Genomic DNA, 18,802 nt, shown 5'->3' with positions numbered 1-18,802 from the left:
AAACACACAAGCAAGAGTCAATTGTTTTTATTTTTTAAATGTATTGAATTAAAAAAATATTAAAATAGTATTGGTTATTGTATAGTATATTGATGTGAAAGTTTTTGTAAAACTGAGTAACATGAGTACCATTTCAAACTAAATTTATACTAAATATACCCCAAATAAACCTTTAGAATATTTTTACTTAATAATATTTAGTCTGGAGCCCTAGCTATGGTTTACCTCAACATTGCTTGCAAATCACAGACAACTCTAAAAGCCTACTTCAATTGTACATTTTCATCAAAATTCAATTTAATAAGCCCCCTGGAGGTAAAAATGTAAAGCCTCAGAGTTGGTGAGAATTTTTTGGCACTGAATAAACCTGTCGGCTGAACTAACAGCAGCACAATGTGCAGGATTTATGGATGAACTGATTAAATATAGAAAACCACACTTCAGGAATATACATTTACAGTCTTACATTTCTTGCAGTAAACATTAATTTAAATCAAACTCACAGCGGCACTAAAAGCAGTTAAAAATTGTATTGATTTTTATTACAGGAATAACGCGCATAGGCCGTGACGATGCCCCTGTACCTCAGGACATTGCTATTGAGGGTCCCGGCATTGAAGCAGAACACTGCAGGATTGAGAACAGAGGAGGGGTCATTACTCTTGACCCATGCGGACACCTGTGTTCACTTGATGGAGTTCCTGTTACTAGGCCCACACAACTCACGCAAGGTAATTACAGTATGAAAGTGAAGTGATGTGTGGCCAAGTATGCTGATCCATACTCTGAATTTATGCTCTGCATTTAACCCATCCAAGTACACACACACTCAAACCCATGACCTTCGGGTTACAAGGCAGACTCTCTATCCATTAGGCCAAAACTGCTCCAGAAATAGCAGTAATAGGTGCACCCAACGTGGGGCTCAAATCCACAACCTTGAGATTACGTCTCATGCTCTACCGATTGAGCTAGCTGGGCTGGTGGTGTATGATAGCGCTTCAGTGAAAATGCATTTAAAGCATGCATGTTTTTGTTTGTTTACTTTGGAAAACACAGTGTCTGAGTAAATGAAAAGGGGAAGAGGTTTATGACCTGGGAATGAAGTGTGTTCTGTATTGGAAATGCATAATGTGTCTTTCCAGCAGGGTCTTGGTTTTGGACGTCACATAGAGTTTAATTGGTGGGGTTTTGGATCTTTTCTTAATGCGACACTGTGACTCAGAGCTTCCAGAAGTGTTGGAGTGAGCTCCCGAAGTCAGCTTTTCTTCCCCCAAGGTTGTATTTTCCCATAATTCCATTCTTTAGCCTCACCGAGTTCCTCAACAAACGATCCATCATTCTCTATGCTTATTTTCTTTCGCACCTCAGTGAGAGCGAGTCAGATAAACATTTACTAGACTTATACTGACACTTTTCAGTCATGAAGTGTAAATATTGACGGGACTGGGAAATGTGTCCTCCGCTTCGGTCTTTGTTGCTGTTGGAGGGACTGTCAATAGGCAACACTGTGATGCAAATGAAGACAAATTTCTTTCTGTTTTTGAATGGTATTAGAAAACTACAGAGAGACCAGTTTTGAAAGAACTAATTTTATACATCTGTATTGTAAAAAGACGACACATGCTAGTTGTAAAAAAAAAAAAAAAGAAGAAGCTCTGTTAATGAGAAATAGAGGCATATTTGAGGCTAACCTCCCCTGACTCTAAATGCTTTGAGTCAATTAGATTAAAGCTGAGAGCACGAGAGCAGGACTGGTAATAATCAACAGAGCTCAGTTAGAGCTCAGTCTGTTCCACCTCCTCCACTCACTGTGATGCAACAAGGGACGTCACTTCAGCCCAGGCAATTGCAAAACTTCATTTGATTGGCAAATTTTCTGACTGGTGTCAGACTCAGTCCATTATTAGACAATTCCAGACTACAGTATGTGAGTCTGTTGATCTAATCGTGACTAAGGTGCCTGGTATGTAAACAGCAGAAATCCTGCTATTGAAAACAGACTCTGAATTTAAAAAGAACATGGGGGGAAAATTGTGTATACACAGACAGACAGATAAACAGACAGACAGACAGATATATATATATATATATATATATATATATATATATATATATATATATATAAGTTTTAATTCATTTTTGTTAACAATTGTGGGGGGGGTATATATCAGAAACAACACATTACACTCTTTTTTAAAGTATAAGGGTAGATATACAGACAGTAGATCAAAATTGATTCCTTACTATTTTTGAAAGGGGGTCCATTTTATCATATTTAAGTGGTCTTTGTTGTTAAAAAGATTAAAAGCATGATTTTCAATGTTACTTTCAATGTTGTTGACTTTTGAGCCAGACTGAAATCAGATTAGGCTACTCATTGTCTAGAGCATAATGATTGATGTATGCTGGAAGTTTTGTGCTGTCATCATTGGTGATGTGGAGAGGTCAGAAAACTGAAAAAGATTATGCTCAGTCTTGTGTAAGAGGAAAAATGGTTTTCCATTGAGTTCAGTCAGAGTTGCACAAATTATTACTCAACAGGCAAATCCTGCAGAGGCTGTACAAATATCTTGGAAAAATGCATATAAACTTGGTTGATTCTATAATCTACATTTTGTAGGTTGTTTCTTCTCCTCAAGTTGTTCACTGGGGGTTCTCTCAGGTAACTTTATCTCTGAGAAGGTAGACAAAGAAAATGGAGGGGTGGGGTTAAATCTCCCCTTTCACTTACTTTTAAAGTGTTTGCTATGAACGAACAGGGCAAAATTCGAGATTACCCGTGTTCATAGTAACACATCATTAAAACGTAAAGCGTTGACTTTCTTTCAACAGCGAGTTACATCTTCTGTGAAACAGCTGTACTTCCCGGCCGTTTGTATTTGAGTATGTAAAGCGCACCACCCCTTTAGGTTGGGTGTGGAGCGTTTGCGTTATTCTCTTTTACCTCAGGACAGGAGAAGAGGACAGTGAAGCGTCGCGTGAGACGCACGAGCTTATATCAGTGAAACGCACGCGGGTCATAGCTTTCGGCTTCAAACACTAATTGGCTACAGAGCTCCGATGGTCCTTTGAGGTACTCGCTCAATGGGACTTCCTAAAAGGTTTGTTTTCCTTTCTTATTTATCGTTTCCTCATCAAATTGATTAGATATGTGGCTTAGTCCTTTACATTGAAAGTCAAAGACGCGAATGTTTCTATTAAATTAATCTAAGCGTCACAGCGTCTTCCATTATAACAGAAATGTTCTTATTTTGTTGTATCAAGACATAGTGTCACTTAAAAAAAAAGTAAAAAAAATTTTTTTAATTTTTTTAATCTGCTTGAACAAGTTGACTAGTTTTTATATTTCTTTTTTCTTAATTTCATAATTTTAAAATTAAATGTCAATAACATGGAAATGTATTGGCGTGCGTAGGCTATAGGAAAACCCTTTTTGCGCTGTATACAATATTCCCACATCAGTCTGTTACAAATTGCAACTCGTTTAGAAATCCACAGCTTATCTCTGTATGTAAATGATTGTCAAGTACAAAGACTGCTGTTGCTACAACTTATTACACTGTTAGTCAGGGTGGACGGTAACGAAAAAATACATATTTTAAATTAAATTTAAATTTATGCATTTAGCAGACGCTTTTATCCAAAGTGACTAACAGTGCATTCAGCAGGCTATCAATTTTTACCTATCATTTTAAAATATAATATTGTTTTGGCTGATTTAGATTTATTGTGGTTATCTTATTAAATTGGTCATCTATTTTTTAATTTTATTTAAAATGATTAACATTTTAAACATTAAAAAATTTTCAATAATAAATTGGTTTTAATGCATGCATATATAATAATTTAACTTTCCTCAAATTGTTTTAGAGTATCATATGGTTGACTGTAGTATGTAATTGTCATTTTCTTAGTGTTTGCACATCAGCACATGAACTGTGACCATCATGTTTCCTGAGCAAAAGGCCAGATAATGGGTTTTCTTCTTCTTAACTATCAAATAACAGTTCCCTAATATCCATGCTATGATCTTAACTGTTTCTTTCCTCTAATTTATAGTGCTAAACAGATATATTAAATGTTTTATTTGTACCAGAATATTGTTTCCTTGTGGTGCTGGGTTAATCCAATAATTTGAACAGGGAACTGTTCATAAAGTAACATGCACATTTGATTGTGATCAAAGGACTCTCATTTTTAATTCAAGCCGACTTTAGAAGAAAGTGTTTATAAGATGCAGCAGCTGTGTTTGCGGATTCATTTGAGGGGTAGAAGGGCAGGAAAAATACTTGCAATAAACTACAAGTGTAAACTCTTTTTATGAAAGTCTTGGAAACATTTTTATGAACCTACACAGATGCATTCTGCATGGAAGTACATGAAACATAATTGGAATACAGTCACCTTGGGTGCCGAGCTTAGATGTGTACATCTTTGTTCTTTTGAAAGTGTATTTATTTAGCTTTAGGAGCACAGCTGTGTAGGCTAAACACTTACGAGCGTGTGCACACACACACACAAACACACGTGTGCCTGTTTATGTTTCTGTTTCGTGAGTGTTTCTGTGGACGTGTTATGCCTATGGAAGTGTGTTGACTGACTCAGGGTTTTATTTTCCTGCACATTGTGTCCATCTGGTGTTATGAAATCAGTGCATCCCGGCCGCAATTCAAGCTGTATTTTTCTGTGATGCATTAAAGGGAAGTCCAGAGAAAGCTTTGAAGAAATGTTCTGCCAGTGTACCAAAGCCGGGAATGTGTGAGACAGATTTAGGAGACTTGAGTGTCAAGGGTTTGGCATGTTAATGACACACATGACTGGACATTCAGTGAGCTCTTCATTGTTGTAGCATGTGGTTCAGTCAGTGACTAAAGTGCTGGAAAATAATATTCACTATATGAAAATCTACTTAATGTAACAAGTCATATCAGCTCATTTTTTGAAAATCTTGTCTTATTTAACTAAAAAAAATGAAGTTGGTTAAATAATTTAGATGTGTTTCTTTCATTAGGCTTCTGTAAAGATGTGTTTGCATTGAAAACCAGTGATAATTTACAGAAAGTTCCCATTCAAAATTCTTCTTTTGATGGAATTGTTTTTGCTCACACCAGCTCCTAGATCCTCACAGTGAAAAGACCACAGAGGCAAATATTTTGGGGTTTCACTGAGGAGGAAAAAGAGGTCCTACATATTTTCCATGAGCTGTTATTCCGCTTTCTGTGACTTTTTTTCCGGGCTTGCATCCATCTGCCGTTCTGTGGTCTCTGATTTCAGATTAGTGGAAAGAGCAGACCCGGACCCTCAGGATGTAGTACTCTTCAAAGAGACAATAAGGAAAAACTGATGTATAAATCAGTTTTTATGATGAAACAAGCTTTTCTTATTCAGAATTTGCAGCCCTGCTGACTTACAACCAGAGTAATTGAATACTGAAGTTGAAAGATTAATTTAAAGTGAAACATCTAGGGTTAAGTGTTGATTATTTCACATTTTCAAGGAGTGATGTGAACACTAATTTGTTTATTTTCCTCTCTGCAGGTTACACGCTCTGTCTGGGTAAATCCTATATCTTTCGCTTTAACCATCCAGAGGAGGCCAATCGTATGAAAAGCATGCTGCCTCAGAAGAGTCCTGTCTCTCCACTGGTCTACAGCACAGGTGACCTTTCCTCCTTAACATCACTATAATATTCCCTTCATTCTCTTCATCTTTTTTTCTTTAACTATCCATCTTATGCACCCAATCCCCCCTTAAAAACTGAAACCACTAATCTTTTGTACACACAGATGGCCTATATCCTATATCACAACATGCCAGCTCAACCTCCGTGGATGATGATCTCTGTCTGTGTGTATGTGTAATACATGGTTTCAGTTATCTGTCACAGCTCTTTTGCAGTCTGAAATAGGATCCTCTAAACCTTTGATGTAGCAGAATTCTTTTAAGAGTGCTTAATGTCTACTTTACAGACTTTACAGAAGTTAAGTCTGCTTGGAGCAATATCTGCTTCAATTTCTATATAAAAAGCCACTTAAAAGCCATTATAAAATGTGGCAGCTCTGACCCACCTCAGCCCATAGCATCAGATTAAAAAATATTTTTATTTTTAATAAATTTTTATTTTTTTCACATTATTTTTTATTTTTTTGGGAGCAAATGCCGTCATGCTATGTAAATGCATTTTCATATTTTTACTTGTAATTTCATATTTGTTCATTCATTTTCTTAACAAAAATACAAAACAATTCAAAACAATTTCACCTGTTTAAAATGTAAAAAATGCATTTATGATTTTTGGGTGCATTTATTTATATATATATATATATATATATATATATATATATATATATATATATATATATATATATATATATATATATATATATATATTTATAATTATATATATTTATAATTATATAGTTTCCTTTTGCTATATTCATAAATTGAATATAGATCTATGCGTCCTCTGTGGAGCATTTAACTGTAAAAGTTTATTTTTAATCACATTTTTATGGTATGCAACTTTAGTGCCACAAATAAAGCAATGTGAAGATTGACATTAAGATTAACATTAATTAATAACTTTCATTAGATTTTTTTAATTAAGTGAATTACAATTGCTGGACTAACAACAACTCAAACTGTATATCTCTATATGAATGACTTTTACCATTGAGTACATCTCCAAGGGTAGTTGTGTCAGAGTATATCTAAGCAAACCCACAGACTCAGGAAGCCAGTCTGTCTCATGGAATGTGTGATCTGTACACAGATGTGGTTTGGATTCTCCCTGTTGATTGATTGAACATTGAGCAAGGTGTAGAGAGTGACATAAATCATTGCCACCTCCTCTGTCTTTCCCTCACTCACACTGTGTTGCTAGACAGCAGGAATGAATCTTCACATAAACAAATGTGCACCCACTCACTCAAAGTACATTGTGCATAGCAAACCTGGGAAAAACAAACACTCTGGGCCTTACTGTGCTCGGTATACTGGTATAAGTTAAACTTTAACCCTTATATTGCTGTTTAGTTTGTTTATAGGGGTGATGGCTTTACCAGTGTGGTATACACACCAGCATGCATTGGTTTCTTTCTTTCAGTGACTATAAAAAGTGACGCTTGTCACAAATGGTAAGCCAGAACCTCCCCATGTATGGTTAAAGTTTGTGTGAACTGCATGCCTTTTATCCTACCCTGTCATCCTTGGGATATAGCTTTCATTTTCTGCTCTATTTCCTTCGTTACCTTCATGTGCGAGATTCCTCCATGGTTTAAGTTCTGCTCCAGCCTAATGCACACACACATGCACTTTAAAGAGATAAAGGGATTTTTCTTGGCATGTGCAGGTTTATGTGTTTTATGAGCATTCACTTCAATCATCTGAACTGGGATTTCTTTGATCTTCACTGTCTTGGCACGTGGCGGAGTGAAGCTTACGTCTCGTCCAGAAAGCAGAAGAGAAAAGTGTGTCTGTAAAGGAGGGAGATAGAAGAGCAGACATAGAAGCCAAATTAAACACATACCTCTTTTGTCCAAACTTTTACTAGCCTGGATCATCTACAGATAATTTGTTTAACTTTTAAAATAAGTTAATTAATGACGTTTTTGTGTCTTTTGAATTCCTGGTACACCTCATTGTGCAGTGTTTTGTGTAGAGTAGACTTTGGACAGTTTCTGTTTCTAGAACTTTCTGGACTCTGGTCAGTTTCTGTTTTTAGAAAATGTCTTAACTGACTAGGTTTGTGTTAGTTTAAGCTGTAACACCACATTGAACACTTGGAAAGCTAGATAGACATGCCTAATTTATTGGCCCCTGAGAGAAAACTGATTATCCTTTGGTTACAGGTCAATGCAGGTCAAACGAGTGTCAGTTATAACAGTCCAAGCTCCCCATACTCCTGCAAACAATTAAAGCAATTCCAGGAGTTTACAAGGACCAAGCAGATAGTTAAATAACTCCTCCTAACTTTATCATGTTTGTAATAGTCTGACCTTTTTAAAAATGAAGCTGCTCCTAATAAACTCTTGTTTATTCTCCTGAAGAACCTTTCTTGTGTTTATTTTTTAGATTATCTGAAGTTCAGCAGTGACTTCAGTCATTGTCTAGGTGGCTCTGGCTCTAGAGGGATGCGCTCCGTCTCTGAACTGCGGGATTTGATGGACACTTTACAAAAAAAGAAGCAGGCATTGGAGAATAGTTTGCGAGCCAGTGGGGACTCAAGCCCCTCCTACTTTAGCATGACGCAGTCTCCTCCCACCACACCCAATCTGCTGTCACCCATCACCACATCTTCCCCAATATCCTATCAAGAACAAACCCGACGATTGTACAGCTCCGAAAGGCCACCACTTGCTGCCAAAGTACCAGCGCATTCATCCAGCAGCATGCCTCCATCTCCTCGTCGTTCCGACCCTCGAGAGCGTGACGCATCACTTCCTTATTCTCGACCCATGACCCGGAACCAATCTCAGGATAGTCTCCTCCTCAATACATCAGACAGTCGTCGTGTTGGGACATCAGGTTCTGCCCTCTCAATGTGGAACGGTTCATCCACTGGTGTGACCGATTCCCTCCCACCAGTGCCACTGGGAGGTAGTGGTGCAGCCAGCATGCCTTCTAGTCCTCGTCTGTCTCGTAGATTTCAGACCCCAGATGCAGGCCGCAATGGAGGACTCGAACCCACTCCACGGCAAAGAAAGTACTCCGCTGGGTCACTTACAGGCATGAGCTCACACAGTCGCTCTCTACCACGCCTCTATCGACCTGCCGACACTCAACTCACCCTCCTGCAAAACTATCGGTCTCCTGATGGCCAGCTTTCTCGCCCAACTGGCTCCAACCACCAGAATGGTCATTCTGAAGTAGTCTCTATCTCACTGTCCAATAAACCTGGAATCAAACACACCGTAACCCCGCCAGATGTCACCATGACATCGGGAGAAGCCACCAGCCCCCGCCAGGCCAAGAAAGTGAGTTTGACATCCACCAGGTGCTACTCGGAACTGGACAGGCAAGTCATGCGTGGTCCCTCCCCAGCTCTGGAGATTGGTCTTGGGGAGAGAAGGCAGTCATTCGGAAAAGCAGGCCTGGGTCCGCCGAGTGGCTTCAGGGAGAGAAAAGGCAGCATCAGCTCTCTCAGTGGGAAGGAGGAGCTTCAAGACTACCATCAGCGACAGAGGGATGAAAGACTGCGGGAACAGGAAGTGGAGAGACTGGTGAGAGACTTTTATCACTTAAAGGGAATTTTTTTTTAATTCTGTCATTAATTAATCACCCTCATGTCATTCCTAACCCATAAGATCTTTGTTCATCTTTAGAATATAAATTAAGTAATTTTTGATGAAATGCAAGAGCTTTCTGACCCTCCATAGACAGCAAGGGAACTACCATGTTCAAGGCCCAGAAAGGTAGCAAGGACATAATTAAAATAGTCCATGTGACATGAGGACTAATTTTAATTTTATGAAGCTACGAGAACTAAAATAACTTTATTCAACAATTTTCTTTCATTTATGGAAGTGTTCTCATCAGGGACATGTTAAGTGTTTTGGGGCCCACAGCCAGTGGTCCTGGAGGGGCCCCCCTCGGTGGATTTTGTGATCGATTCCTGGGTAAGGATGGGTATTATTTACATTTTATCGATACAGATACAATACTGCTTATCGATATAGTTATTCATACTACTCTCTAATTTGGTGCAAAAATTAATTATGTAAAAATTTCTACAGTTTAAAAATGCCTCCAAGCAAACAGAAAAAGGCACATAAAAACGCCCTTCAGAGAGAGAGAGGGAGAGAGAGAGAGAGGGAAAGAGATTTCATCAGCATACCATAGCACAACATATTTGAACACCATGTGCATACTTGCATAACAGATTGTAATAGAGAATCCTGGCGTCTCTAGCGATTTTTATTTAAGAAAATTCAAATATTTTTTTTCTCAGGGAGTGGGTGTGATTTCTCCTAACAGAGAGTGTCCCTCTCTGTTTTAGAGGGATTTTTTAATTCTGCTTTTATCTACATGATAAAAAAGGCTTCTTTTTAACATGTAGAATTATTTATAGTGATACTTCAGTTGGGATTTTTACAGACATTCATTCAGTTTTATGGGGTGAAACATTTATTTTTATTTATTTGAGTGGTGGAGGGGGGAATTTTTTATTTATTTTTTTAAATATTTTTATTTTGTTTTTACAATGGGTCAGTTGTTGAGTGTGCTGAATGGTTTAAATAACTGGTCAAACGTAAAAAATATATTTTTTATAAACTTTAGTGTTAATGCATGCAAACTGTGACAATTTCTGTGTCAAACCGTGCAGTGTGCAGCTCACTTTTAGTGCAGATGCGATGTAGTGATATGAAGCCATTTGCGCATTTGAGAGGGAAAGACAGAGAGAAGGTCCAAAAAATGGTTCTCGACTCCCATCAGAAGAAATCATGTTCCGCGGGGGCGCAATTGCGTGGTGCCTAAACGTTGATTAAAGTTATTTTAGTATACTTTGCACCAAAAAAAATATTCTCATAGCTTCATAATATTAAGTTTGAACCACTTATGTCACATGTACTATTTTAACAATATTCTTGCTACATTTCTGTGCCTTGAATGGGGTAGTTGTGTTGCTATATGCAGGGGAAAAAAAGGGGGAAAGCGCCCAGATTCCATCAAAAATATCTTAATTTGTGTTCTGAAGATGAAAAAAGGGTCTTAAGGGTTTGGAACAACATGAGAGTGAGTAATAACAGAATTTTCCATTTTGGGTCTTTGTTTTTGTTGTATTGCTTTAAAGTTAGCATGAAAATGTAAATAAGTAGTGACTGTCATACCTTTCACAATCTAATCAATTCCTAATGACTCCTAGTGATCCCACCCTACTTTTTCACATCAGATCTTCTAGTTAATGTACAAATGTCACATTTCATCTCACATTTTCAAGTAAAATGGGTTTTAAATTCTGTTTTATGTTGACTTTAACACACAATATGCATATCATTATAGAAGAACTCAAACATCTTTATGTCCAATCATGTGTTTCATTTTTATTATAATTCTTTAGAAGCATATGTTTCTTTTTAAAGACTCACCCAATATAAAGAACAAATGACTCTGAAGATTGATTTCATCTAGAATATTTAACATTCCTCCTCCATGACCCTGTTTTCTTTTCTCATTGTGAAGGGGGTATCACATTAAAAGTATGTAATATTTCACCTCTTCTTGCAATATGGGATCTTGTGGGAGCTCAGATATGGGGGACCCCACCTGCAGCCTAATTAGTCTTCCCGCCAAACTTGCGCTCTGGCATTCCTCTCGGCTATAACAAACACACCATGTGCAGGAAGGCCCGTGGTTCTCTGTAGTGGAAGCAGTGGAAGACCTAACCAGAGGCGTGGCTGCATAAACCTACTATTATTAGACAGCTCGACAGCCCAGAACCACATCCACTTTCACTGAACCTGGCCTCTCGAATACACTCTATCTGGGAGGCCGCTCACAGCAGCAGATGATCCTGGCAAATTGCCCATGCAAACATGCCCCATTTTTGCTTCTCAGCTGCTCTCAATGGGGTTCAAATGAAAGGCAACGGAGTTTTTGCAAACTGTGGTTAAGGGAGACCACCTGTGTCGCCGCCCTGCTGGGCAGAGTCCAAACCATCATCGTAGGTCACCCAGTCATTAGTTAGCACCACAACTACAGGCTGGTGATCATTACAAGGCCAGCACTGAGTGAAACCAAGGCCACTACAGGTGGAGAATTGTATCCACTCATAGACTTTCACTGGGTTTCTTTAAAAAAACATACTCTCAAAGGAATGTAATATTACAGGCTTTAACCATGGTTGTACATTTCCAAAAAAACACCGACTCATTCCATGATGGCACAGTTGCGTAGCATGTGCTGTTTTGTGTTTTCTGTTTCAGAGCCCACTGAGGTCTAAAATACTGGGAGAAAACTAGGGCTGCTCCGATCACGATCGGCCGATCGTTATGCACATCTCATCAGTAAAGCCGGTTCTCTAATCAGCGGTAAATTCCCTCAGGTGCGTGATTTCACATAGAGCAGCTGTTACTACACGGAGCCATTGTTAACTGAGAAGATGCGCAAATCCACACCATTTTCAGCGTTTATTTGCGCATCTTCTCAGTTAGAGAACCGGCTTTACTGACGAGATGCGCATAACGATCGGCCGATTGTGATCGGAGCACCCCTAGAGAAAACTATCCAATAGCATTCCCAAATGGCAGCAGCATTGGAAAAATCGATGTAAAAAAAGTTAAATTCATGCATTTGAGATCTATTTATGTATTTACTGGTAATTTATATGTCGATCACAAAGATATTAATTGCTTTGCCAATGATTTTGAATGGTTGTCAGTGGGCAGAGATGCTTTTTTTCAGCTTTTTCCCCATGCAAGACCTGTTCCAGTTCCCTTTTAAGTTTGCATTTGCTTGTTCTAGCAAGAACTTTTCATTACCTGTTAGAGCTATGCTAAGATAATAGTCTAAGTTGCTAGTTTGCTAACAAAAGGTGAAAACTTAAGGATGTCAGACTTGTGTTCTATTAAGTGTTTTTATCTTTAAAGGGATACTCCATCTGTCAGCCGCGCCACAAGGATACATTTTCTACATGTATTTACCATAGACTGTATAAAAACATGGATGTAGTGTAGTGAAGAGCATTTTTGAAGCTCAGAGTATGCGGAGGCAGCCGTCGCCATCTTGGCACCACGTCACTCCCAAATCATCGCAAAAGGCAAAAAGGCTGCTGAAGCCACGCCCACCTACCTCAACGGCAGTGTCAGCAACGGCAATCCACCTGTCACTCAAGTGGCCACGCCCGTTAATTATGCAGAACTTTAAGACTTAATATAATTTAAATAGATGAGTTATATATAAAAATATATATATATATATATATATAAATAAAAATAGGGCAAAAAGGGAATAAAAGGCAAAATTTGCTATATAGACCAAAATGATTTTTTGTACCAGCTGAATTGTGCTTCATAACATTACAGTTGGACCATTGATGGCAGATGGACTATACTGATGATGTCTTTCATACTTTTCTGGACCTTGACAGGGTAATTTAATTGGCAATCTATGGGAAAGTCACAAGCCCAAGGTTTTCATTCAAAATATCTTAAATTGTGTTCCAAAGACAAATTAAGCTTTTATGGGTTTGGAACTACATGGGGGTAAGTAATTTATGAAAAAAATTCATTTTGGGGTGGAGTATCCATTTAACTAAAACTATTGAAAACATTTTTGTGAATTTAAATAAAATTAAATTATGTAATAAACTTTACAAAATTAGTTGACATCACAATAACATTGGATGAACCATATGCATTTGACTGGTTATATTATGCGAAAAGTTATTTCAATAACATTGTGTTTATTTTATTAAGGATAAATACACTGCAAAGCAATATCCTATCTTTTGACAGAACTGTTCTATCACTGATATAGAGTTTATGTAAACTGATTAGGATTATGGGAGAGGATCCCGTGAAGTTTTGCTGTTAGCGTGTCATGAATAAAAGCTGAAGGATTGAATCACCCTGCTCCTATTTGTATATCCTTTCCCATCCAGTGCCAGCAGTGTTTTTATTGGGTCTAATTTCACTCTCTCCTAAGTTTCTGAGAGCTCCCCCTCTCTCTCTCTCTCCCATTTGCAATCCCCCTTCCCACTGACACATCAACCTCCCATCAGAGGGTTTGTGTTTCTGACACCAGCTTGGTTCGTTCATGTCTCTCTGTAATTTGTAGGAACATAACTAAACCTATCATCTTTTTGATGAGGGCATGATCTCCTCCTGTGAGGTGGAGGTCACCATGTGTCCTCTGACCTCTGGATCCGTTGATATGGTGAGTAGAGCACTCTGAAGAATAGGACCATGCAAATGCATAAAAATTCCGGGCTTATTTTGCAGACCAGGTTTCAATTTACAAGGAAATATCATCTTTATGGATTTAATAGCTGTTAACATGCCGGTTTGTTCATTCGCAGCTATATGAACCAGTGAGATCATTTTTCCTGGCTCAGGAAATGCTCGCCTGAACTTGCTGTTTGCATTTCCATATCAGTCGATAAATACAGGGATTTTTTCAGGGCCAAGTGCACTCCTTCATGGTCTGGGTTGTTTTTAGATGTATATGCCTGTTTGTCTTCATCTGGTCTTTCTCTAAACGCAGTTTGGGGGTGTCCAGAGTGTTTTTGAAATCAGAGATGTTTGTTTATTGGACCTTTTCGGAGAAATAGAAGCAGTGATGTTCTTCTTTAGGCTACATATGGGCTATTAGTGTGGAATATCTGCAGTGGTTTTTTTTCAAATAAAAAACATGTTCAGAACTGCTGCAGGTAAATCTGTTTGCATTTCAAAGGTGAGAAAGGGTTTCCAGATTTATAATTTCCTACAGCCGTCTGATTGTGAGTTTTGATGCTGCAAGTGTCCGAATATGCATTTTTTTTCATACCGTCTCTGTCTGATCCATAGGAACGTCAGCGTCTGGAGACTATCCTTAATCTGTGTTCCGGGCTGGGCCGTGCAGAGCAGGACAAAACTGGCTTGGCCGTCGCAGACTTGCAGAAGATCAACAAGGAGCTGGAGAAATTACAGGTGTCAGATGATGAGTCTACGTTCTCAGACTCTGCAAGTCTGTCAGCCAGCATTTCTGCTGAAAACGACTATGGGGTTAAAGCCCAGGAGACCCAAGCCAGCGAGGAGAGACAGGTACGGTGGCGCAAGAATAGTGGACACAGAGAAGCCAGGGTGGAAACAGCTGTCCTTGGCTCCGCTCCCACCCCTTCTCCTCGGCTGACACGGATAAACAAGGTAATTGGTAAAGCTCCTTTTAAGCTACTTAAGCTACTCTTAGAAGTGTATGAATGAGAGGAACTGACTTCATGCATCTACTAAAAATCACCATGGAACCATTTGGTAAACAATCATTGCATTTGCATTGCGTCAAAACATTTTAATTTTACAATACTTTTTTGGGCCACTTATTAAATACTGTATGTACTCTAATTAAACTATTTGATTAAAAGTGTATATTATATTATATTATATTGTATTATATTATTATGCTGGAATGGTAATATACACTTTTAAACTATTCATTTGATTAAAAAAAATAATATATATTATTATATTATGATTTTAATAAGTTTAATAAATAGTTGTAGAATAAATAAGTGTATTATAATTTCAGGAATTTATAATAATTGTATTTTTTTTTTATTGAATAAATATTTTAAAAATAGTATATTTTGTTTCTTCCATGTTTTAAATTATATTATATTACGTTATATTATACATTTCTGTAATAGTAATTTCTCCTTTTAAACTATTTATTTAATTAAAAAATAAGTGATGTTATAATAATTTTCACTTTTAAATTGAATAAATATTTTAAGGAGTATATTTCGTTGTCAGTATTTTTATATTATAAATACATTAAATGGTAATATACTCATTTTCAACTGTTAAATTACAATCTAATTAGTCTTCATATATATTAATATTTTCATTTGTAAAATTGAATAAATTGTTTAAAGAGTATATTTCCATTTTCGTATGTCACCATTTTAGTATAGTATAGTAAAGCTGATTGTCTGCGCTTGTCAGATGACCTTCAGCTATACTTTGATTACTTTCTATGGCTTCATGCATGAAGTGTTTTTTTGCCTGCAGTGTGTGTTTTAATCTCGTTAGGTAACTGAATCATATATAAAGCTAGTCTTTTTCCATACTGCTAATTCCTGTGACCTTTTGGAGAGGTTATAAGAGTTTCCCACCCTTCCTTGGCATGCACACAACATCACGCACACTTTAATCCAACAAAGAATGTGAGGGTGTCTTCCCTTCAACTCCTGTATGGGCTAATCTAATTAGTCTACCGCGCAGGAGTAGCAGTAATGCTTTGGTTCTGTTATTAATCCATCTAAAGGTATACGCAGTAGAACACAAAATGTCCTTGGAAACCAGTTTATAGAAACTATAAATCTGTATTGGCCCTCTTTCTCTCGTGTAGCCCACACAGAAACAGCTGAAGCAGCTCAGAGTTGTGCCCTCCTTAGTATAAACTGTGATGAGCAGATATAAACATCACTGTCCAAATATAGCAGGGTCATGTGCATTGTGTTTAGTTGATCTTTGCCTCACACAGTGGGAAGAATGGCGGTCTTCTCACCCATATGTGCTGTCCTAATCATACATGCACGAAAATGAGGAATCTTCCAGGTCAAAGGTCAACTTTTTGCTTCTAAAACTCAAAATAACCAGATCACCTTCCACGGATATTAAAAACCTAGATAAATAAATGGTTTAGGAAATGGAGTGTGTGAGGCCGCCCCTCTGTTCCTCGAAGTTTCCATTGAACCCATTCATCATTGTTGATGTTCATTCAATGAATTCTGTTTCTAAGAGCTAAAGATGTGAGCAGCTGCCAGAAGGGGGCATGTCCATGCTATAGATGGCTTGCATTAAAGGGCTTTACACTACTAGCATTGCCATCTAGGCCAGTTCTAAATGTAGCATTAGGAATCAATTCAAAACCCAACATTACTAATTATATAAACATGGGGACAAAATGCACATGATAGCTTCAAGGCCTAGTGAGCTGCCCTGCTTTTTGCAGTCTACATAGGCAGCTAACTTCTAAGTATCCTAACCAATACAAAATCTAATAAGAGGCTTTTTGATGCAGAATTTTGTATATTATATTCTGTTATATTATTTATTAATATTTTTAATTTTATTGTTATATTTTTATTTTAAGCTTTTATGTGCTTGTCATTTTTGTATTAAAAATTATTATTTTTGTATTATTATTTTAGTAAAGTTTAAGTGGTGTGTAATTTTTATTTTATTTATTTTTTATTGTTACTTTAGTATTATTGGTATAGTATTTTGGTTAGTGCTGTCAAATGATTAATCGTGATTAATTGCATCCAAAATAAAGGTTTTTGTTTACATAAACCTATATACTGTGTATACACATACAGTATATATTCTGAAAGTATTTCCATGTATATATACAATTATATATTCATATAATTGATATTATATATAAATATTTTAAATGTATAAACTTATATAGATAAACATATTTTTCTTAAATATATACATGCAAGTGTGTGTAATATTTATATGTACATAATAAATATACACAGTATACACACATATATTATGTAAACAAATACATTTATTAATCATTTGACAGCACTAATTATAGTATTTATTAATATTTCAAAACAGATTTTATAATAAAAATTGTGTTTTTCAGTAATTTTATGTGCTCCCGTCATTTTTATTATAAAAAATTATATTCTATTCTATTTCCTTTTATTTTTATTTTATTTTAAGTAATTTTAGTGCTATTCATCTTTTATTTAAAAAATGGAATGTTAGCTAGCTTTATTCGAATTTCCAAAAATTATATTTTCAATAATTTAGAATTTTTTTTTTTTGCTGTTTTTTAGGATAGGACAGTATTTAGGTAGGACACAAAGTGGGAGAGAGAGAGGGGACTCAAACTTGCGACGCCAAAGCACAATGTCGCTATATATCAGCACGCTACCCATAAGGCTATTGGCGCTGACTCAGTCATTTCGATTTTTAACTGACCTAATGTATTTTATGTGTTTTACTTTTTATTGCATTGTTCAGTATAGTTGTGGGTGGTTGCTTACATTGTTGTGTCTTTAACAGAATGCTGAGGACGACGCACAACTGAAGCTGGACGTGAGACGTTTAGAGGAGGAGAGGATCCAGGTCCTGAACAATATGGAAGAGTTAGAGCTGAAGATCAAAGACCTGGACAACCAGATGGAGGAGTCCATCAGAGAGGTAGAGTAGACACATCTACAGGTCATGGAGGAAGTGGGAGAGATCGGGGGTGGTGGGAGTAGTGAAGGGAGAGTGTTTATATGGGAGAGTTGTGCATGTGGCAAAGTAATCAGGAGCTGTGATGAGGACCACAGCTAGACATGGAGGTCTGAACTGCCAAGAATAAATCTGTTTTACTTTCTCTCACTTATAGCCTTATATTCTCTGTTTTGTTTCCTTTAAACGATGCACTTCATTCCTGATTCAATTTCAGTATTTGAATGCTTCTCAACTGTAATACACTTTCCCTTCCTGTCATCCTCATTTCTCCTTTTTTGTTCTTTTCTTTCCATAACAGTCAACTGAGGTTAAGAGTCCTAGGTAAATTTAGAAGTTTTTTTTCAGAACCTTTTGTGCAATGGAAAGGTTACGTGGAGTTAAAAGGTTCATGGCTGTAAACAATATTTTGAGTTTAGCTGACTTTTTTTCTATCTGGCCTACTTAATGGTGTCTTTATTCTTGCAAATTGCTTCTGTTCCATTGTTTTTCACACTGTCAAGTTGGTTTTGAACATAAGAACGTATATCCTATTTCTATGCCCTCTTAGACACTGGAAAGTTGTTCATCAAGTCCAAAGCACAAGAGAAAGCTATTGCTAAGTTGGCCTTAAAGCAGAAATTCCCATCTCTTGATTAATGTTACGTAGGTAGGTTAGTCTTGAGCCAGCAGTTCCTGCTAAGTCAGCTGTTCCATTAGAGCCCCATTCAGTAAACCCAGAATGTCAATGTTGTGCTCTAGTTTTATGAGGTTGGGCTTTTTATAGGTTTAGAACATGGGCCTCTTTTTATTTGTCTGAAATTAGGCACCACCTAGGTGGTCCAGATCATAATGTCATGACACCACTGTTTGCCACGGAATCATTGAAATTTGTGCAGTAGTTACTTTAAGTGACAGTGAAC

The 18,802-nt window shown here is 37.2% G+C and overlaps 1 protein-coding gene across 7 annotated transcripts in view; it reads left to right on the top strand.

Annotated features, from left to right (window-relative positions):
- Positions 1-18,802, top strand: part of LOC132116158 (pleckstrin homology-like domain family B member 2) — a 46,829-nt gene that overhangs the window by 9,346 nt on the left and 18,681 nt on the right. For 5 of the 7 annotated variants that reach the window (XM_059524786.1, XM_059524792.1, XM_059524787.1 and 2 more), the window contains exons 4-8: positions 549-731; positions 5,542-5,661; positions 8,077-9,224; positions 14,508-14,846; positions 17,724-17,864. In XM_059524786.1, the coding sequence (XP_059380769.1) occupies positions 549-731; positions 5,542-5,661; positions 8,077-9,224; positions 14,508-14,846; positions 17,724-17,864 (1,931 nt within the window). Of the gene's footprint in view, positions 1-548; positions 732-2,798; positions 3,105-5,541; positions 5,662-8,076; positions 9,225-14,507; positions 14,847-17,723; positions 17,865-18,802 lie in introns of those variants that run through there. The other 2 variants (XM_059524785.1, XM_059524791.1) reach the window with 2 other exon arrangements.

Source organism: Carassius carassius, chromosome 35 (assembly GCF_963082965.1).
Source record: "Carassius carassius chromosome 35, fCarCar2.1, whole genome shotgun sequence".
Taxonomy (NCBI): Eukaryota; Metazoa; Chordata; class Actinopteri; order Cypriniformes; family Cyprinidae; genus Carassius; species Carassius carassius.
Note: the sequence above shows the minus strand (reverse complement) of the source record. Positions and strands in the feature narration are given on the sequence as shown.